The sequence below is a fragment of the Zingiber officinale genome, chromosome 11A (assembly GCF_018446385.1).
Source record: "Zingiber officinale cultivar Zhangliang chromosome 11A, Zo_v1.1, whole genome shotgun sequence".
NCBI classification, from domain to species: domain Eukaryota; kingdom Viridiplantae; phylum Streptophyta; class Magnoliopsida; order Zingiberales; family Zingiberaceae; genus Zingiber; species Zingiber officinale.
In genome coordinates, this window is record NC_056006.1 from 74,701,004 (window position 1) to 74,724,305 (window position 23,302).

General features: G+C 38.5%; 1 protein-coding gene and 1 pseudogene across 1 annotated transcript; one reads left to right on the forward strand and one right to left on the reverse strand.

The window, feature by feature from the left end:
• Positions 1–18,155: 18,155 nt before the first annotated feature.
• On the reverse strand, positions 18,156–19,282 carry LOC122031465. The gene is made up of 2 exons (XM_042590580.1): positions 18,780–19,282; positions 18,156–18,462 (listed from the first exon to the last, which is right to left on the reverse strand). Exons 1-2 carry the CDS (start codon positions 19,280–19,282, stop codon positions 18,156–18,158), a joined length of 810 nt encoding a protein of 269 aa, XP_042446514.1.
• Positions 19,283–19,959: 677 nt separating this feature from the next.
• Positions 19,960–20,031, forward strand: LOC122033133 (annotated as a pseudogene).
• The last annotated feature ends 3,271 nt before the right edge of the window (positions 20,032–23,302 follow it).

Here is a 23,302-nt window from a genome sequence, read left to right on the forward strand (position 1 = left end):
AAAACATTATATGGAGACTAAAACCATCCATACAATTAGTGTCGATAACACATATCAAATAGGTACATAGAACTCAATCATATCATCATCAGCCGGAGGATCGGTATCAACTAGAGGATCAACATCATCCAGAGGATCAATAATAACCAGAGGAACAATACTCACCGGAGGAGGAGACTGAGGAGCTGTAGTCAATGAGCATATAAGATCATGTAGAGATGCAACGCCTATCTAGATACTAGCAACTCTCATCTGGAGACCAAAGACACTCATTTAGAGACTAGCAACCCTCATCTAGATATCAATCAGATGACACTCAAGACTCTTATATTGTGCACGCATCTATGCCACCTTAAGGTCTCACTCTAGGCATAACTCCTCAAATCACTTATCCATAGTCTCCTTGAGCTCAAGAATATAAGATTGAAGATCATCATCCTGACTGTATGCATTATACCCAACCTCATCCGCCTGATATGCTGTCTTCGAAGCTCTAGCTGCCCCACAGCTCGTGGTCGTTGTCTCAGCCCCTCACCCAAACAATGACCATCAATCCATCTCTAGTGATAGCCATGGGGATTGATGTTGCATAAAGAAAAGGATCGACCAAAAACCCTGGAGTACTTCTTCGACATCAGCTACAACTTGCCATGAGAAATGTCGATACACATAGATGCTAACCATGCCATGATAATATGACCAAAGGGCATATGAACCGTACCAAGGATCGGTTTAATAAAGCGGATAATGCAATGAAAAATGTTCAAAGTCACATTGATATTAAGGGAATGATGGAATGCATATAATATGAACAAGTATGGAGGACGAGTGGTAGCAAAAGCACTAGTCATGATAGGAAGAAGACAATTAATAACAACCTTAAAAAAGTCATTATCTATAGTAGATATTTCAAGGGCAAAAAAAGTGTTTATGTTAGCATTAGGGCTATCAGAACAAGGTCGCTGATAAAAATGCTCATACATGGAGGAGATGAAAAGATGTTCAAAAGGTGGTGGCAATAGCTCAGACAACGTCGAGTAGCCAAAAAAATCATTTGAGGATGGACGACATTGAAAAAAAATCTTGTAAAACTTGGGAGTAAAGTCTAGTTTTTGCTTAGCAACATGACTTCAGTATCGCAAACCATCGGATGAATTCAAGTTGTTGTAAAATTCATATACCAAGCCCTTATTGATGTCATGCTCACAAAAGATTATGAACTCCAATTGATAATGTTGAATGATGTTAATAGCATCAAAGTAATGATCCTAGAAGAACTGTTGGTCAATCGACTGAGCAAGAATAAGCTTGAATTTCTTTGAACTGAATGCATGGTGAAGTAAAGCGTTTGGAAAATCAAAATCTGTTGGTGTTAGAAAGCGAGATCAGGATGAACCCTCACCAAAAGAAATATGCTTTTGCTTCTTTCTAAAGGTAATGAACAATGAATGTATTGACAATGCATGAGCAATAAACATAAATATACTGTATGATGTATGAATGAAATGCAACACTTAACATATTAGCAAGGTTGTCATAAAGAATGAAATCATCTAATAGAAACTAGGGTTAAGAGTTTTACTTTATCCACATTATTGTCCAACGAGCTGAATAGGTTTGGAGAGAAGGCAAGGTCGACATGAAGTCGTTGGAGAAGAAGAAGGTCACCGGAGACAAACCTTCACCGAAACCCTAGGTTTGTAGACAATGAAGTAAGTGACCACTGAGTGGACTAGAGCCTAAAGAATCAACTAAGATAGAGCATACCGGAGTGATGAAGTTGTTAGAGGAGATGCCAGAAACAAAGAGACGAAGAGCGACACTGAGAGAGTTTCTCGGAGAGTTAGGTTTGTGTGGAAGAGAGTTGGATTTTGAATCGATTAGTTAGGGCATAGGATTTAAAATAGCACCTACTGTTGGTTAGTCCTAGGAAGATCATGCTGGTTCCACTGTACAAAAATTTTGTACAAGTGTCAAACCTTTCCTAAATAACCTATTGTGTTTTTTAGAAGTTAAATTAGGAATCGTAGATGGAACTTAACATCATTGATTCCAAATTTAACTTATCTGTTCTTAATGGTTTAGATTTGGATCGCAAACGAAACTTAACACTATTGATCCAAATCCACCTACGTTATAAATTCCATTAAATATTAATTTCCAAAATTGGCTTCCAGGACTGTATGGCAAGGCACATGACCTTCTTGGGTATGGGAGCATCCACCACTGCCTAGAGAAAGCCTTTTAAGGAAAGCTAATATTTAATTTCCTTATATAACTCTAGGTTTAACCAAAAGGAACAATCGAATCACAAATTCGAAAAATAAAAAAAAAAAACACAACTTCGAAACAAATCCGAAAAACTAGAATCTAATTGTCTCTTGTGTTTGGAATTCTTACAAAGAAAATAACTAGCATGATGCGGAAGAAAATTACTAGTTATACCTTTTCTTTGTAAACTAATAACCTCGAGATCTTCTGTCGTATTCCTTACCTCTCCTTGGACGTCGTGTGGGCGACGATCCTCCAAGATGAACACCACCCAAAAGAGCTTCTCCTCCTTCTAGTATTCGGCCACCAACTCCACCAAGGAACCAAAGAGAGCAAGGGGAAAGGGAAGGGAAGAGATCCGACCACAAGAGAGTGCACAATCAATAGAATAAAAATAGATGCATACCCTACTTCTCCTCTTCTTCTCCTTCTCTTTGTATCCGACCATACAAAACAACCACATAGAGGTGGTCGGACCTAGCATGAAGAGAAGCAAGGGCCGACCCTTAGGAGAATACTTGGAGAGAAGAGAGAAAGAATAGAATTAGTTTTGAGGCCTCTCTTCCCCTTCTTTTATAATATTTGCCTAAGGCAAATAAGGAAAGACTTTTAACAAAAATTAAAATTTTCCTCTTGTTTTTCCTTTTCCCCTTTTATTTTTCCTTTTCTTTCCTCTTGATTGAATCAATCACCAATTAATGATTAGTTTTATTTGGCCGACCCCTTGCTTGGGCACCAAGCAAGGGTGGCCGGCCCCAATTAGGAAAGAAATAATAATTTTGTAAAAATTTTATAGGCCAAGAAGAAAACATCTTATAAAATTTTACAAGCTCTCTTTTAATTTCCTAAAGTGGAAGTTAAAAAGGAAAGTTTTAAAAATTAAAACCATGTTTTAAAATTTAAAACTTCTCTTATAAAAATTTCCTTTTTTAACATGGTTATAGAAAATTTTAATTTTAAAACTTCTCTTCCTTTTTTTTCTAAAACCATGAGGATGGTTAAAAATGGAAAGTTTAAAACTTTTAAAACTCTCTATTAAACCATGTGGCCTAATTCAAATAAGGAAAGTTTTTAAAATTAAAATCTCTCTTTTAGAACTTGTAGTTTTCTACAAAGAGAATATTTTAAAAATTCAAAACACCCCTCTTATTAGAATTAATTATGGTCGGCCCCTACATGCTTGGTCACCAAGCAAAAGGGTCAACCCCCATAGAGGAGGATGTGGTCGGCCCTTGCTTGGTCACCAAGCATTGGACCGGCCCCATTCTTGGACATCAAGATGTGCTTATATTTGGATGGACTTGAGGCTTTAATGAGGCTATGACAGGGACCTAGAGGAGAAATTGATTTTGACCTTCCGATGGGCTTGAGTATCCCGTGTTCGCCCCGAACACACAATTCAAGTTCATCAACAATAACTCATTCCACTAAAGAATTATTGTTGCACTACCGCACCAATCCCAAATTACATTTATGGGCTCCTTCTTATCATGAGTGTGTCAGTCTCCCTGTGTTTAAGATAACGAATGTACACTAATTAAGTAAGTTACTGACAACTCACTTAATTAATATCTAAGTCCAAGAGTAGTACCACTCAACCTCATTGTCATGTCAGACTAAGTCCACCTGCAGGGTTTAACATGACAATCCTTATGAGCTCCTCTTGGGGACATTCTCAACCTAGATTACTAGGACACAGTTTCCTTCTATAATCAACAACACACACCATAAGTAATATCATTTCCCAACTTATCGGGTCTATTGATTTATCAAGCTAAATCTCACCCTTTGATAAATTAAAGAAATAAATACTAAATATATGTGCTTGTTATTATATTAGGATTAAGAGCACACACTTCCATAATAGCTAAGGTCTAGTTCTTTTATTAAGTCAGTATAAAAAGAACTTACCTAAAATGGTCCTACTCAATACACTTAGAGTGTACTAGTGTAATTTATTAGTCAAGATAAACTAATACCTGATTACACTACGACTATTCCAATGGTTTGTTCCTTTCCATCTTAGTCGTGAGCAACTGTTTATAATTTATAAAGAACTGATAACATGATCTTCTGCGTGTGACACCACACACCATGTTATCTACGATATAAATTAATTGAACAACTACACTTAGTATATAAATGTAAGTATTTGACCATTGTGATTCTTTATTTCCAAATAAATATTTATACAAAAGCTAGACATTTAGCATACACTCTAACTGAAACATCCCGTAACCAACCCTCAGTTTTTTTTTTCATTGCATCAACCCACCAAACACAAACTAAGCATATACTTATAACATGATACTAAATCAAACATTTATTTTATCGGAAGTAAAAGCCATCATCCCACACCAGAGTTTAACAAAGAGAAAACCCCACTAAGAACTCTCGACAACACCAAAGCAAAAACCCTTCCCATGGAGAACATAAGCTCAACACTCCTAATTCCCGGACAATGCCATGCGTCCATCCCGCCTCCTCGCCTACTCCGTCCATAAGCCTCCGTCGTGTCCAGAGACACATCCTCACCTGTAATGTAGTCATCATGAGCCTACAACCCAGCAAGTATAATCTCATGTGATGAAACATGACATCCATAAAGTAATAGAGATAGGAGCTAGATAGTAAACACATATCCAAAATGTTGTATAATAGAGGTAAATAAAGTTCCTACACAACTAATAAAGGTGAATATATCACATATCCGGTAACCACAATTAGAGCCAGTCAATCCAGTCCCATGATCCTAGAGGTACCTCCTAGAGAACATGCAGTCATATAGCCGAAGCTAACATAAATTCCAGTATCAGTCAAGTTTGGATGGGCTCATCCCGGGTCACCCATCCCGTACTGCTACCACATATGCACATATTCAACCAACTAGCCACATAAAAACTTAATCTACTCATAGTTTATCATAACACTAATTAAATCCGTGAATTCCAGTAGCCATATCATTTTACCATATCTATCTGCATTCAGTCTAATCATAACATAAATAGATCCATAAGCAAGTACAAAGTTTCATATGCCACACGATAACTGATAGTTACCATCTAAATTTACAACCCAAAATCGCATGCTGAAAAGAGGAGGAAATCTGTGCATGATTAGCATCTAAAACTTGTATTACCAACCGTAAGCTTTCAGGATAAGAAATCAGTTCATTTAACAGTAATAACCCAAAAGTCACCAACTCAATTCCCACTACTAGGTGCTACTAACAAGTTCACAATTTCAATTCTATAGATCCACTACAAAACCATGTTTATCCAAAGAAACTACAGCAGCAATAAATCTCCAACAGAACATTCCAACTTACCTACTAAAATCCCAAAAAAAAACCACATGAAGAATGTATCCATAACAAGCCCGAGTGCCACACCAAACGACACACTAACATATCGAGTAGAACTACACCAAAATTTCAAAGCAACCTTCATGGAAACCACAAACCACAAAACCAAGTTCAAAACCAAATCATCCAATGAGATGTAAATCTGTCCGCAATGAGCAAAACTGCCTTCAAATTCAAAACTCCCCAAAATAAAAACCAAGACGCAGCTTAATCCCCCTCTAACATCTCAAGTCAGCATTTAATCAAACAATTAACCTACATAGAACTCACGACAATCAATAATCCTGGAGAAAAATCGAAGTTCAAGCCAATCTCCTGCCAACAGAAGCCATAATTCCGAACAGAACAATTCCCTAGCAAACCCAGACCATCAATAATAGATTGCTCCAACGAGAGGAAACCAGGAACCATACGAGCCAAGCAAGAGCTAATTGAAATCACAATTCGGATTGAAAGAACTCGAAATCCTCGATTAAATCCAAAGAAACATAGCCGGAAACCTACATAGAATTCCATTCAAGCAAATCTATAACCAGAACTCCATTCGGCACATAATCAAAACCGACATCTCGATCAGACATTTAAGCAAACAGGTGTCACGCAGGAATTTAAATCTCAACATCACGGAAGAACCCAAATCTCAACTCAAACACATCTCGACGGAGACAAAGCTAGTCTGAAACATTCACAAGGAAAAACCGATCGGATGCATCCACAAGAAAGACAATCGCAAGCATATACAAATGAACCAATCGGAACATCTCCAAGAGAATCCCATCATAACGGCCACAAGAAGAAATCCGTCGAGATCCCTACCAAACCTCACCCTCCCTAGGTTTTCCACCCCCTCTATACCTCACAGATCTCAGGCTATCACCGTGAAATACACTTGCCTTCTTTCTTCTTGTTCCACTGTCGGATGCCCTAGCTCACCAGATCCGTGCCGCCGACGTGAGTAATCGCCCGATTCCTTGTCCGATTGCGATGCTCTCAGGGGACTGGTCTGTGTGGAGTGACGCCTGGCCAAGATTTGTGGTCCGTCGAGGTTGGGTCGGCGATTACGTGAGGAGCTGGTGGGAAGAGCGGCGAATACCGAGAGGAGAGGGGAAAGGGGAGTCAGTGATTTCGATTAAAAATATCAGGGATCGAACCGAGAGGTAGAAATAAATACCTAGGTTTTTATTAAGTTAATCAACTCTTAACCTAAGTATTCTATGTTTTCCCCAAATTTACTAGTTCAATCCCCTTAAAATATATCGTATAAGTTCAATTAAAATTCTGAAAAATTCCTATAATTCATAGAATATTTTATAAATTAATTCTTTAATTAGCATTTGAGTGACCTTAGATATTTCCATAAATAAATTCCTTAAATTTCTCACGTGGATTCTTACACTAACAATCTCCCACTTATACTAAAAGACTAGGCTGCCATACATTTGATTCCCAACCCTTCAACATGCCCATCAAAAGCTCTTGCCTTAAGGGCCTTAGTGAAAAGATTTCTCAGGCTATCATCTGATGCAATCTAAGCGGCAACAACTTCTCCTTGTTATACGATTTCTCGTATTGGGTGGTACTTGCGCTCTATTGTGTTTACTTGCCTTATGGACTTATGGTTTCTTCAAGTTTGCTACTGCATCGATAAATTGTAATAATTTTTGGCCAAACCAGAAAACATGTCTAAGTCCATCATGAAGTATCTGAGCCATATAGCTTCTATGACTGCTTCAGAGGCTGCCACTTACTCAGCTTCTATAGTGGAGTCCGAAAAAGCACATATGCTTATGACTTCACCTCCTAAAGTAAACATAAAACCCCGAGGTTGACTTACTATTGTCCCTATCTGATTGAAAGTTAAAATCCGTGCAACCCACAGGGAGCAAATTATCTGCCTTGTAAGCTTAGCGTATAATCTCTAGTACCTCTAAGGTACTTCTATATATGCTTTATCGCAGTCCAATGTCCTTGTCTAGGGTTATTTTAATATCTGTTAACCATGTCCACGACAAAATAGATATCCTGTCTCGTACACAGCATTGCATACATTAGGCTTCCCACAGCCGAAGTATAAGGAACCACCTTCATGTCCTCTATCTCCTTTGATGTCTTCGGAGACATCTCTTTAGATAAAGCTACTCCATGCCTAAAAGGTAAGAAACCTTTCTTGGAGTTCTGCATGCTAAAACGAGCAAGGATTGTATGAAGCTCAGGATAAGCACAATATTCTTTTCTTGTGATCCCTTATGACTTTGATTCCAAGAATGTGTGCACATTCTCCTAAGTTTTTCATATCGAATTGTTTGGATAACCATACCCTTACTTCCGACAACACTTTGATATTGTTTCCAACTACCAAAAATGTCATCTACGTATAGTACAAGAAATACCACCACGTTTCCATCACACTTCTTGTATACACAAGACTTATCCGGTCACTAGATAAATCCATAGATCTGGATTACTTCATTAGACCAGATGTCCAAGACCTTGAAGCTTTGTTTCAGTCCATAGACTGATTGAGCTTGCACACAAGATGTTCTTTGCCCTTTGTAATAAACCCCACTGGTTGTTTTATATGGATGCTTTCTTCAAGACTTCCATTAAGGAAAGCTGTCTTGACATCCACTTGCTAAATCTCATAATAGATAAAAGAATCCGGATTGACTTAAGCATGGCTACCGGTGAAAAAAGTTTCCTTTTTCAACAAGCCTTTCTTTGAAAGTTTCCACCTTCCCATCTATCATCTTTTCCTATTGTAGACCTATTTTCACTCAATGTCTTTTACACCATTTGGTGATTCTACAAGCTCTCAGACTTTATTAGAATACATATATTCTAATTCTGTATTTATTGCACTTTGCAAAGATGCTGCATCTTTATCTTGGAGTGCTTCGTCATATGTCCGGGGATCAGGTTCATGTTTACCCGGGATCAAGTCCGAAGACTCTCCCAAAAACATGAATCTCTCATGTTGCCTCACAACCCTCCCACTACGACGAGGCACTGTCTGTGGTTGTGTATCGTTTGTGATACGTGTTGCAGTTTCTTGTGATATTTCATCTTGTACAGTCGATACTAGATTAAACGTGTCATTTATTATTTTCTTAAGAACAAATTTACTTATGGGCTTGTGGTTTATTACATAGTCCATTTCTAAAAATCGGGCATTGGTGCTTACAATGACCTTCTGATTTTTAAGGACTACAAACCTCCTTTCGTTTCTCTAGGATAACCCACAAACAAGTGAACTCTTGTCCAACTTCTCAGTGTCTCCCTTTGTAACGCCCGCCCCCTCCTATGCTAATACTGCTCTAGGAAGGGACGAGGTTACTGGAACTTACATATCATACATATGCATATGAACTCATGGCAGCGGAAAACATATTTAAAATTTTTCTAATTTATCATATGCATAGTTCTAAACATGGCATGTGAGTAATATAACCATATAACATAATGGATATGCTACGTACTAGTATTCATGCATAATACTTGAACATGATTCATAATTTCATAACCATGGCATAGGCATACCAACATAAAATCAAAACATGGTTCACATGCAAGTTTAGACATATATAGGTTCTAAAACATAAATGGATTTATTCCACCATGCCACTTCCACACACATCATCATTGTCTTTCCTGCTGCTCCCCTTAGTTTAGCCATTCATTACCTTTATCTTCAGTACAAGGAAATATAAACTATAAGCACATATGCTTAGTAAGTTCCTTTCCTACTCACGAAACCATAAATCATAACATAGTATATGGCAAACATAATCAGAACATGTGAGGGCATAAGGTAAATCATAGCATATCATGTGAGAGCATAAACATAATCATAGCATATCATGTGAGAGCATAAACATAATTACATCATGTGAGAGCATAAGCATAATCATAGCATATCATGTGAGAGCATAAGCATAATCATAGCATATCATGTGAGAGCATAAACATAATCATATCATACGAGAGCATAAACATAATCATATCATGTGAGAGTGTAAGCATAATCGTAGCATATCATGTGAGAGCATAAGCATAATCATAGAGCATCTTTCCTAAAGCATCTAGAATCATATAACATGAGATATGGGGATGCAAGAATGATCTTTTGAAAACATGTACATATACAATAAAATGAGAATATGCAAGATGTTCTTTTGAAAACATATATCATATAGGTACTTGAACATAATCTCAACATGAGGGTCCGACTTTGTACCACATACATACATGAATGTGTGCATCCTAAATAGATCCAAGGTAGCTAATCTTGAACCTACTAGGAACTAGGCCCGTTTCCTTGACCATCGACCTAGGGGCACTTAGGAGCTCATCCCTTTTACTAGGCCCGTTTCATAGACCATCGACCTAGGGGCACTTAGGAGCTCATCCCCGGTACAAGTCATACAAAGTAAAATAGCATGTCATATCATGTCATATCATATCATATCATGCTCTTGTCATATCATAACATATCATGTTCTTGTCATATCATGAAGAGTGCTCTTGATCCCAACTTAAGGGAAGCACCTCTTAGGCTTTTCATCTTACATAAGCCTTGCATAAACATACATGATGACACAAAGTGCACATAACATATAGCATGTCATATAAATCTTAGTATGATGGCATGGAGTGCACAAATAGCATAGCATAGAAATCATAACATAATAGCATGGAGTGCACATAACATATAGCATGTCATATAAATCTTAGCATGATGGCATGAAGTGCACAAATAGCATAGCATAGAAATCATAATATAATAGCATGGAGTGCACATAACATATATCATGTCCTATAACTCATATCATGAAGGTATAAGTGAACATGTCTCACAACATGGTGACATAACATTCATATCATATCATAGGAGTTATTTTTCATACATGGTTAGGTTTTTTGAACTTCCTACAGCCCTAAGTCATATTGGCCGAAACATATAAGCTTGAGTCATGGACTTCTAAGCAACATAAAGACATGAAATCAAATACTTATCATAACATGTGAGACCTTTAGGAACCCTAAGTACCTTCTTAACCTAGTTTTCTTGTATTGACCGAAACATATGAACATAGATCATAGAGTTCCAAGCAACATAAAAAAAACATGAAACTTAACTAGCATTATAGAGGAGGTTATACATCATGAGAAAGCAATAGCAAGCACAGATAAGTTTCAAAACTTCATCTAGTCTTTTAAATCCATCTTGGCCAAAACCCTTAGAACAAAGTTCTAGGCTTTAAACAACAACATTCATGAAGGATTTTAATCTAACATCATTTAATGGATTGCATATCATAAGAATTCATGAGTAAGCATTGTTTAGGTCCTAAATCTTCCTCTAGTTCTTTTTCTTTCCTTGGCCGAAACCTAAAGGTGAGCTTCTAGGTTCTAGATACAACATAATACATGGAAATTTAACACAACATGGTATAGAAAATCATACATCATGAGGAAGCATAAAACATGCATAGTTTAGGTCTAAAACTTTCTCTAGTTCTTTTTCTTTCATTGGCCGAAACCTAAAGGTGAGCTTCTAGGTTCTAGATGCAACATAATACATGGAAATTTAACACAACATGGTATAGAAAATCATACATCATGAGGAAGCATAAAACATACATAGTTTAGGTCTAAAACTTTCTCTAGTTCTTTTTCTTTCATTGGCCGAAACCTAAAGGTGAGCTTCTAGGTTCTAGATGCAACATAATACATGGAAATTTAACACAACATGGTATAGAAAATCATACATCATGAGGAAGCATAAAACATACATAGTTTAGGTCTAAAACTTTCTCTAGTTCTTTTTCTTTCATTGGCCGAAACCTAAAGGAGTGGAACTCCAAATTTTTCCAACAACATGAAGCATAAAAGACTCTTAACATCCATAGATAGTCCCTTAACTTATCATGGCCGAAACTCATATGGCAAGACCTTAGTTTTCAAGTAACCTATAAGCATAGAAACGTCTTAAACTACTTGTACTGCAGGTGAGGGGACACTTACCTCCTTTCGCTTGGTTTACAATGAAAAGAAACCTTGCTTGTGAAGTTCTCCTAGGGAGTAGACCTCTTGCTTGTTCTTGGCAAGGAGGAAGAGGAGACTTGGAATTTCGGTGGAAGAAGGAAGGAGGAAGAAGAGAAAATCAAATTCTCCCCTCCTTTCTCTTATTTATGCTAAGTGAGAGGAAGAAGAAAAATGAACTTTGCCTTCCCTTTTTCCTTTAACTCATCCTTAATGAAGGGAGAAAGAAAAAAAATCATTTTTTCATTAGAGAGGAAGAGGGCAACTCCAACTTTTCTTCTAAGTGAAAGGAGCCTTCTCTTTCCCTACCTTTAACTAACATTTCCCTCTCTTCATAATAGCACTCCCCTGCTGAGGCTACTGGTTAACACATTCATGCACTTATCAAGAGGTCCAAGGTTCAAACCTTGGTCATGCCTCTTCTATTTCTTTTTATTATTTTATTTTATTTTTTGAAAAAGAATCCACTTAAGGTTCATTCTTATCATGCTAAAATTCATATGAAACTATTAGAGACCCTATGGTCACCTCCATGATCACTTCTTAATCGATTTTTTTTTAGATTTTTCTCATTTTCTACTCTTCTGCAAAAAGTAACCAATGTTTCTAAGGTATGATTTTTATGTTTCAAGAAAAATACCTAAGTATATCTAATAAAATCATCTATCACAAAAGCAATATCTACTACCATTTAAGTAAACATGATTACTACTATCAAACAAATCCATGTGTAGTAGTTCTAATGTGGTAGATGTATTCAAAATAGTTTTACCTTTGTGGATAGTTTTGATTTTCTTACCCATTTTACATGCATCACATAATTTATCCTTTTGAAACTTCAAGTTTGGAAATTCTTGCATCAACTTGTTTTTTATAGTCTTTTGATATTCCTCATGTTGGTATGCGTAAATCTTCGGTGTCAAAGCTAGGTCTCTTCTTCTTTAGACATGAAACACTTAGCAAATACATTAGTATCACCAAATAATTCAACTTCATAAATATTCTCCTTCCTATGACTAATAAGCATGGTAGTTTTTAGTTCACTAAGCTTGATTAGACATTGAGATGAGTTAAACTCAACTTTATATCTTGAATCACATAGTTGACTAACACTGAGAAGATTGAATGACACATGTTTCACTAATAAGACATTTTTAATCATAAATTGTTTAGAAATTTGAATGTCTCATATAGCTATAACTTTAGTTCACCACTATTATCAAATGAAATGATACCTTTATTTTTATTCTTAAGTGATGAAAATTTTGATGAGCCCCCCATCATGTACTTAAAGCATTTTCTATCTATAAACCATGTTGTTGAATGCTCCCCATCAGTGCAAGCTTATTCAAATATAATAAACTAAATGTTTTGGTACTGGTAGAATCAACAACATATTACTTAGGTACTCAAGCTTGCATAATTTTAACTTTTGAAATATGATTTCTACTAATTAGGGACATAAATTTAACTTCTTTGTGCTTTGGTTTTGTTACGCTTCCGCAAGTGCACGGATACGTCATCAGTAATAAAAGATTATCGATCCCACGAGGACTGGTTATAAGCACTAGTGATTGTTCACGTAGAATTAGCTAAACTACTGATAGTTATAAGTGAACTGTTTCTTGAGAAGAAAAGGACTTGGGAAGTAGATGTGAGAACTGGAAAGAGAAAGAGAGTTTTACTTGGTTTGGGAAGAGCTCTAGGAGTTCAGTTTCGTTGTGGTGGTAACTAATGCATCATGTTCTATCCTTTCCTCATTGTCAATCAACATGTACTCGTCGGAAGTTATAGTCACTACCCCTAAGCACTAAACAGAGAAGATCCCCGTGAAATCCTGTTACAGTTAACGCTTATCACTAGGGCGCCTCGGTAGATCACAAGAATATAAACCTGGTCGGTATCATTAAGGATAGAGATAGGGGTTTGGTTTGGTTTCTTACTTCCTTGTGGAGGAATTACCTCTCCTTTCGAGGGAGTATCCTAGATGTCCGTGAATGGATTATCCCTGCCACTAGGGCCCCTCGGGTATACGATCTAAGATCCTCTCTTTACGAAATTAGCAATCCCAACACAATCAATTAATACGACATGGCAAACAAGTCTCATGCATATCAAATTGAAATAAGCCAAGTGAAATCATTCAAAGAGTGAAAGAATAAGCATGAATCTTACATCATAACCTATCCACAACTACTCCCTGATCCTAGAACAAAGAATCTACTCCATAAACACAGGAGAAAAACCCAAAGACATAGTATAATTAAACATTCAATCCACAGACAAGAAGAGAGAGGGAATAGAGATGCTTATTCAATGACGTCAGATCCAATCCTTTGCTTCTGGAATTGATGCAGTGATGGAGGTGATCTCGGATCGTCGAACAGAGGTCCGAGATGGCATGGAACGATACCAAGGTCTATCTCCCTTTTTCACGGCTCTCCCCGCCTAAGGGGAAGGGTTAAGAGCCCTTTTATAGGCTAGGTCATGGGCGTCGTACGACCCGTGCCACGACCGTGCGAGATCCGCACGGCCATGTCATCCTTTGTCTTTGGTCATGAGGCATGGTCGTGCAAGGTCACATGGCTGTGTGCTGCTCTCTCTTGGGAATGGTCACACGACCATGCAAGGTTGCATGGTCGGTGTCAAGTTTGCTGCTTTTGCTTCGATGCGTCTACAATCGTCGTTTTTCACTCCAAAAGTTATCCCTATCAACACAAAATCAAACAAAGAGCATATCTCCGATAAAAGAGTAATTAATACTAAATAAACAATAGGAGAGATGATCGTGCGAAGAATATATACAAATAAAGCAAGTGAATGTGCATTAAAACATGCATAAACGATTATAACATCTATGCACATCACACCCCCAGACTTGAACTTTTGCTCATCCTCAAGCAAAACGCTACAATATATGTTCATGAGTTCCTATAGTGTATCATGATCCCTAGTGCATTCACTAAACTCTATCAACTAATTTCATTGATAAGCATGTTTGTGGAGTAACCCAAGTATGGCCTAAGCATAAGTTCTTTGTGCTCGGTGTAATAAGTGACTCAAGCTCTTCAAATTTCAATTTTTTGTCCTAGTCAAGTCGTCATACAATTGAGTTCCTAATGCTCCCGGTGATAGGCACTTTCCTGCCACACACTTGGTTCGTTTTCCTTAAATTGCACAAGGTCTCAAAGGATACTACTCGGAATCAAGAGAAACATAACATTTATTTCCCCAGTAACCTAACTTGGTCTCAAAGGGGTAAATTGTTAGTTTCCACTCACGACAACTATTTTTTATCCCTTATTCAACTTTTTTTTTGTGCTATAGAAATGTAGCACTAATCACAAATGCAAGATGAAAATGTTGGGATTTAGATTTTTCCGAATGAGTTTCCATGATCCGAGGTCATCCAATAACTAAAACGTAACTAAGGAATCCCCATGGGAACACAAGTACTAAAAAAATTAGATGAATCATATATTTCAAAATATTTCTACTATTCAAGCTTAAGTGAAGTGAAAGTAAGATCCTTAAGGTTAGGCCAAAACTTATACTCAACTCCGTACAATACTTAGCTTATTTCATACTACTAAAGATAGAAAAAGGAGGTACACCAAACATACTAATATTATCTCTATGACACATGAACTAAGAAAATACATGTGCTAGTCATTTTGCTATTGGACAAGTCAGCAGAAGAAGTAGAAGGTTCAATGCTCTCAAATATGCCTCAAAACTATTCAAAATAAACACGATGAAAAACTACAAGTAGGAAAAGAAAGTGCAATATGAAACTAAAAAATTGGGAAAAGAAAGTGTAATATGAAATTGAAAAATAGAATGAAATGCAAGTAGATAAAGAAAAATAAATAAATATGCAGGACAAGAAAAAAGACTCGACTCGACTCAGGTTGTGCAAACACAATACCCCCCCTGACTTAGACTTTTCAATGTCCTGATGAAATCAAAACGGTGGCGAGGGAGGGGGATAAGGGGGTCCCCATTATGTGCCAGAGGTAAATCTAGGCATACCAGGGAGATGACCAATGTGCTGGTGATATTGGTAAAGAGCGTCTACTTATTGTATAGTAATATCCATATCATCAATGAAATTTCTCATTCTTTCCTGGTCAACCTCATAATCCTGAACAAATCTTGTCACCTGGCTATGAAAGTCTCTAGTAAACTGAAAATGGTCCTGTACCTCCCTATACTGGTCGTCAGACAACTTAAAGCGATCCTCTAACAATTGTTGTTGGGTAGCATACTTCTCATGAAGCGAGTCTAAGGAGGCACGAAAATCAGAAAAATTAAATCTTGAAGGTCTCGTACCATAGGTGAAAGAGTACCTAGCAGGTTTCGGATATCCAGAGGGTTGCAGGAGTCCTAATGATGAGGGCTCTTGGTGGTGCTCGATATCTCCTACAAGGGGGGAACAAACTCAGGTTCTGAATCAATGATCATCGAGTTCGCGGGATTGCGAATTGAAGTGCGCTTGGGACAAGGAAGGGGTAATGGGAAACCATCGTTCCTAGGAAAAGCAAATCTATTTTCATCCTGACAGATCATCTTCATTGCAAGGCAAGAGTCGAGTTGATCTTATCATTACCATGAACAATCTCTAGCCCGTCAAGCTCACAACTCAGATTTATTGCTATTTGGGTGATAAAACCGCTAAACACTATCATCCCCGAAGATTCTTTACCTGCTCTTAATAAGTTTTGTAAGAAATGAAACCCAGAATCAAAGTCAACTTTATTTAGCATCACCCAAAGAGAATAAAGCTCCACCTTCCTAACCACCCCATCACTCTCACATCGACCAAAGATTGTTTTACTCATCACACGGTGAAGGTATCTAAAAGTAGGGTTTTGCATGCGTGATGCCTTTGCTCTAGAGGTTTCATAAGGGTTCTTTGATCCCGTGATTGAAGCCCAAAATCCATTCCAATCTATAGTACCATCAAATCCATGAACACCTCCAGTAGGTAAACCAAAACAAATATTAAAATCACTAAATGCCCACCAAATTTCTTTGTTCATCAACCTAAAAGTTATGACCCCAATGTAGTCATCCTCAGAAGCCCAAAATCCATTCCAGTCTATAGTACCATCAAATCCATGAACACCTCCAGTAGGTAAACCAAAACAAATATTAAAATCACTAAATGCCCACCGAATTTCTTTGTTCATCAACCTAAAAGTTATGACCCCAATGTAGTCATCCTCAGAAGAAAATTTAACATCAATTGAACTTAAAAATTCTAGGACCAGGCGGGGGTAAGTCGATAGACGTGTGCACATTATGTGATGCCAATCAAGGGAGCTAATCATCCAATCTACATCATTCCTAATCCCTAACATATGCATGGTGGTTGGATCCATATATCTAGTGCACATAATTTTACTAGAAACAAGGATATCATATCTAGTTTTATGTTCTTGATTTCTAAAAATAATATTAAATTCATTGTCGTTACCTTCGTCACGTGTCATCCTTTTACCTTTGCCTTTGGATGAAGAAGCCTTTCCCTTTCCTTTGTCTCCTCCCAGTGCATCTCCTTCGCCAGCTCCACCGCTTCCTCTTTGGAGTCTCTTCAGGATTGAGACATGATATACAAGGCGAATTTGAGGATGTTCTTGTGGGTGGATGTGGATCTTGAAGATAGAGGAGGAGAGAGAAGAAGGATAGGGGAATTGTTCCTCTCTTTTCAGATTTGGGACTTGAAGAAAACTTAGATCTAGATCTCATAAAGATGAGTTATAGATGTAGGTAATGAAGATTGATGAGGTGTAGTGGGGAAGAAAAGGTTTATTGGAGAGAAAGAGATGGGAAGTAGGGTTATTTAGAGTGGTTGGCGGCGCACATGGGTAGGGTACGACCATGTTTTAAAGACACGGCCTGGTTGATGGGGTCGCCGCACGGCCGTGCCTATTGGGACGACCCCTTCTTTCCTCCTCTCGGCCCAGATTGCACGGTCGTGTCAATCGACACGGCCCATGTACTCTTCTCCTCGAGTAGCTTTGCACGATCGTGCCAGATCTGCACGGTCGTGTATTGTTCCTTCTCTGCAAAGGCCACACGGCCTGTGACCTTTCCTCCTCTGTCAGCTTCGCACGACCATGTGAAGTCACACGGTCAACTCCCTTACGCGCGTAGTGTCTCGCTCTCCTCCTTTTTGACCCCTCTGACGCCCCCACACCCATGAAACGATCACGACCAGCTCGTGGAGGCTAATGCACACCCTGAAAACAAAGATCCAAGAATAAAAATACTTGATTGAACTAAAAGAACAACAAATGGATAACGAATTAAAACAAAACTCTTGGGTTGTCTCCCAAGAAGTGCTTGTTTTAGATCTTTAGCTCGACCCCGTATCAGTTAATATGGACTAAACCCATGGAAGCATGACTCTCCTCCTAGGGTTAATGCTCCAGTTTGTGCCTTCAGTTTCACTCATGCAGGACAAATATACTTTTTATTGCGGCCTCCCATGGAAACTGCATTCCTCAGCTTTGTGTACATTCAACTTGCTAGCATTTTTCTGAAAAGAAGAGATGCAATTAGGAGAATCAGATAAATCGAATTCTAACCTTTCTTTATCAATCTCTTGGGATAATTTGTGACATTTCACATCGATGAGGGCTCCAGCGGTGGCAAGGAATGGTCTTCCTAGGATGATTGGGATCTTGGGATCCTCTTCCATATCCAGGACAACAAAATCTGCGGGAACGATGCATCCACCTATCTCTACTGGCACGCCCTCCACTATACCCATTGGGTATCTACATGAATGGTCAGCCAATTGTAGTACCATAGTAGTAAGTTTGATGTTCTGGAAACCCTAAACCCTAAATCCTCCACTATGCCCATTAGGTATCTACATGAATGGTCAGCCAATTGTAGTACCATAGTAGTAAGTTTGATGTTCTGGAGTCCTAGTTTCTTGAATAACGAGTATGGAAGTAGGCTGACACTCACTCTTACGTCACAGAAAGCCTTGTGTATGAGCTCAGAGCCGATCTTACACAGTATAGAAAACTTCCTGGATCCTTGAGCTTGGGGGGGGGGGGGGGGGTTTTCCATGAGAAAAGCGCTGCACTTCTCCGTCAATGTTGCAATCTCGAAGTTGCCCTTATATCTTCTGTTAGAAAGAATACCTTTTAAAAATTTGGCGAATTTCGGCATTTGGTGCAGTGCATCTATTAGAAGTACATCAATGCAGATTTCTTTAATCTTCTTAAGGAATCGGTGGAACTCTTCATCTTTTTGGGATGTTATTAGCTTTTGAGGGAAAGGAATCGTCTGACTTTGTGGGGGAAGTGGAAGGGTCCCTTCAACCTTCTTGGTAATCTCCTCCCTATCCTTGTTCTGAACTAAATTAGGCATGAGGGGAGATAGCTCTTCTTCTGAATCAATTCCTTTCTGAGCACCCATTTGGGGATCTCCCAAAGTCCGTCCGCTCCTCAGCTCAATGCGGTTGCAATGTTCCACCGGGTTTATGTCGGGCTTTCTCGGAAATGCTCCCGATGCTCTTGAAAAGGACTGGGCTATCTGAGCAATTTGGCTATCTTGCATCTTTTGATGCTTTTCAGAATTTTCCATTCTTTGATTCAATTACTTGATTTCATCCTTCATCTTTTTTTTGCTCAAAGAGAGCTTCTTCAAGTATCTTTTCAATTCTGGATAGTTGTGAAGGTTATTGTTGTTGATAAGTTTGTGGTCCAGATTGGTGGTTTTGTTGCCTAGGTTGGTAGCTTGGCTTTGCTGGTTCTTGATCTTGATTTCCTCGATAAGAAAAATTTGGATGGTTCCTCCACCCAGGGTTGTATTTGCTGGAGTAGGGATTATTTTGCCTTTGGTTATAACCAACTATCGCATCACATTATTTAAGTTGATGTATTTGTGCTTGTATTGGCCCGAGGGGGCAAGTATCTCGAGCATGATCTGAACTTCCACAAGTTTCGCACACACACACTATTGCATTGGTTGTGTTGTTCCCCATGGTCTCAAGCTTCTTGGCCAGAGCATCCAACCTTGTAGACATGAGGGTGACTACATCTACGTCAAATTTTCCTGATGCCTTTATTGGATTCCCAGAAAAGGAACCTCCAGATCTTTCGGTTGCCCACTGCTGATGATTCTGGGCCACATTCTCTATTATGTCTTCAGCATCATCAAGACTCTTGTTCATCAGCACCCCTCTTGCCGCAGAATCGAGGAATACCTTTGTGTGATAATTGATTCCATTGTAGAACGTGTGTAGCACCAACCATTTCTCGAGGCCATGATGGGGGCACTATCTCAGCATACTCTTGAATCTATCCCATGCTTCGAATAATGATTCTGAGCCTGCTTGTTTGAAGCTTGCAATTAAATTCCTTATGTGTGTAGTTTTACTTTACGGGTAAAATTTGTCCAGAAATTTTTGCTCACACTGCTCCCAAGATATAATGTTGTTTGCTGGTAAAGAATTAAGTCACTGCTTGGCTCTGTCTTTCAAGGAAAATCCAAAAAGAAGTAACCTTACTGTTTCTGGAGGGACCCCGTTCACTTTCATAATACTACAGATTTTATAAAAAAGCTCCAAGTGATGATTGGGATCATCGTGCGGCCCTCCTTCAAATTGATTTTACTGAGCCATGTGGATCACTGTAGGGTTGATTTCAAAATTGTTAGCTTCAATTGGTGGTCGGGTGATGCTAGACCGAAGCCCTCGTGCATAAGGTGTTGCGTAGTCCTTCAAAAGCTTGTCAGCCATTTCTGAAGTTTCTTGTTCTGCTTGGAGTTTTTGCAAGTTTCTTCTCCTCAGGAAAGTTCTATCAATTTCTGGATCGAACGACAGAAGTTTTCCTGAAAGATTAGCTCTTCGCATACAAAAGTATATATAAAAGAATATTGAATAATCCAAGTGCAGAATAAAAGAAAGAGTTAAAATATATATATGTATATATTTTTTTTCTTTTTTTTTTTATAAAAATGCAAAAAGTAGAGTGAAATAATAAAAAAATAAGGTCTAGTCTAATCCAATATGATTATCACTAATGTTATAAGCGCAATCCCCGACAACGATGCCAAAAACTTATTACGCTTCTGCAAGTGCACGGATACGTCGTCAGTAATAAAAGATTATCAATCCCATGAGAACTGGTTATAAACACTAGTGATTGTTTACATAGAATTAGCTAAACTACCGATGGTTGTAAGTGAACTGTTTCTTGAGAAGAAAAGAACTTGGGAAGTAGATGTGAGAACTGGCAAGAGAAAGAGAGTTTTACTTGGTTTGGGAAGAGCTCTAAGAGTTCAGTTTCGTTGTGGTGGTAACTAATGCATCATGTTCTATCCTTTCCTCATTGTCAATCAACATGTACTTGTCGAAAGTTATAGTCACTACCCCTAAGCACTAAACAGATAATCTCCCTGTGAAATCATGTTACATTTAACTCCTGTCACTAGGGCGCCTCGATAGATCACAAGAATGCAAATCTGGTCGGTATCATTAAGGATAGAATAGGGGTTTGGTTTGGTTTCTTACTTCCTTGTGGAGGAATTACCTCTCTTTTCAAGGAAGTATCCTAGATGTCCGTGAATGGGATACCCCTGTCACTAGTGTTGGATCGAGAAGCGCTAGAGGGGAGGTGAATAGCTCTCGTGGCTTTCACGCGTTTCAGATTCGAAAATCGACAAGAGTAAAACAGCGGAATAATCAATAAAAACAAGACACAAAGACACCAAGATTTACTTGGTTTGGAGCCTTGGACGACTCCTACTCCAAGGCCCACGCTCCTTGAGCATTTACTTTGGAAATAACTAATCTAGCGCAAAAGAGTACAATTGAATATTACAATAAGTGTAATAAAAGCTATACCGACAACAAAATGGAAATTTCGAAGCTCTAGGTCGTCGGGGACTTGTTGTAGCTTAGCCAGGTCGTTTCTTGAGCAGCACACGAAGAATGAATCGCTTTGGAATTGATGTTTAAGGCTGCTGGTCAAGACCCCTTATAAAGACAGTTGGAGGCGCCTCAAAGCCCCTTGAGGGCGCCTCCACAGTGCCGAGTCAACCATGCATATGAGCGCTGAAGTTGTCGTCGTTGATCCACTTGAAGGCGCCTCCATAAGCCTTGAGGGCGCCTCCAATGCTATCCGAGGCACCTCAAGCCACCATAAGGGTGCCTCCAGCCTACCGTCCGAGGCGCCTCAAGCCTCCATGAGGGCGCCTCCAATGTGGCTTTCAACGCAGCTTCTACCTTGCACCCGAGGCGCCTCCAAGCTCCATGGAGGGCGCCTCGGGTATTGTTCATCTGAGGCAAAAGTTTCTCCTTTTTCCCTGTAAGATGTGTTAGTCCACAAAACAACCATATACCCTGCAAGACAAAGTTATCACACATATAAATACAATACAAGAAGTATTTGACAGTCTCCGGGTTGTCCGGTTCTGACTTCGGATTTCCGACCAGAAATCCTAGGTTGAACCGACGCCTACTGTTTCCTCCGCGAGAACGTGCCCTCACCTACTCCACTCAGAAGAGCATACCTGATGTCAGTCTGGTCCTCCAGACCTACTGGACTTTCTGCCTAGGGTTACCACCCCCTAGGATTTTTCGCCACCTAGGGTTACCTCCCCCTGGGACCTAAGGTTACCTCCCCTTAGGATTTTCCTCCACCTAGGGTTATCACCCCCTAGGACCTAAGGTTGTCACCCTTTAGGGTTTTCCTCCACCTAGGGTTACCACCCCCTAGGACCTAAGGTTACCGCCCCTTAGGGTTTTCCACCACCTAGGGTTACCACTCCCTAGGACCCAAGGTTACCACACTTAGGATTTTCCACCTACCTAACCGCAGTTAGAACTTTCCTGCAAACTCATTCAAGTACATTAGATAAAAACATAACTTAACTTGAACCCTTTGACATAATCAAAACATAGGTTCAATCGTCCGATGCTTCCTGCACCAACAATCTCCCACTTTTTTATTATGGCAACACGGTTCAAAATTAAGAAAAAAAAATATGACAATAAATAAGAAATTTAAACATGAATATGAAAAAATTTGTAAAACTTATGCTCCTCCTTATGTTTAAATTCTTAATTCTTAATTTTCTTTAACTTTGACTCTTCTCTCCCCCTTTGACATAAATTAAAAAGAATAAGTAGAGAGAGAAAAAATAGAAAAATATTCTATGTAATTCTAAGCTTGCCCTGAATAGTAGCACTTTACAGTTGAAAATGACTTAGCGTTTCAAAAAGAATTGTTTTGAAAAACATTTAATTTAGAAAATGCCTTGCGCAATACTTAGTGTTTTCAAAAAAACTTAGCAAAACTTAGCATTTTGAATATAGTTGCTTTGAAAAACACTTAGTAAAATTTGAAAAGTCTTTGAAACATACTTAAGTCAATTTCAACAAAACAAATTAGCTAAACGTAAGCTTTTGAAGATAATTGCTGTTTAAAAAACTGTGCTTTTAAAAACATTTTGACAAATACTTAAAAGTATTGATAAATACTTAACTTTTAAAAAGATTTTCTTGATAGAAGTTTAGTTTAAGTACTTAACTTTAAAAAGATTTTCATAACAGCCTAGCCTAAGTACTTAGCTTTGAAAATATTTAAAAAATCATAGTTA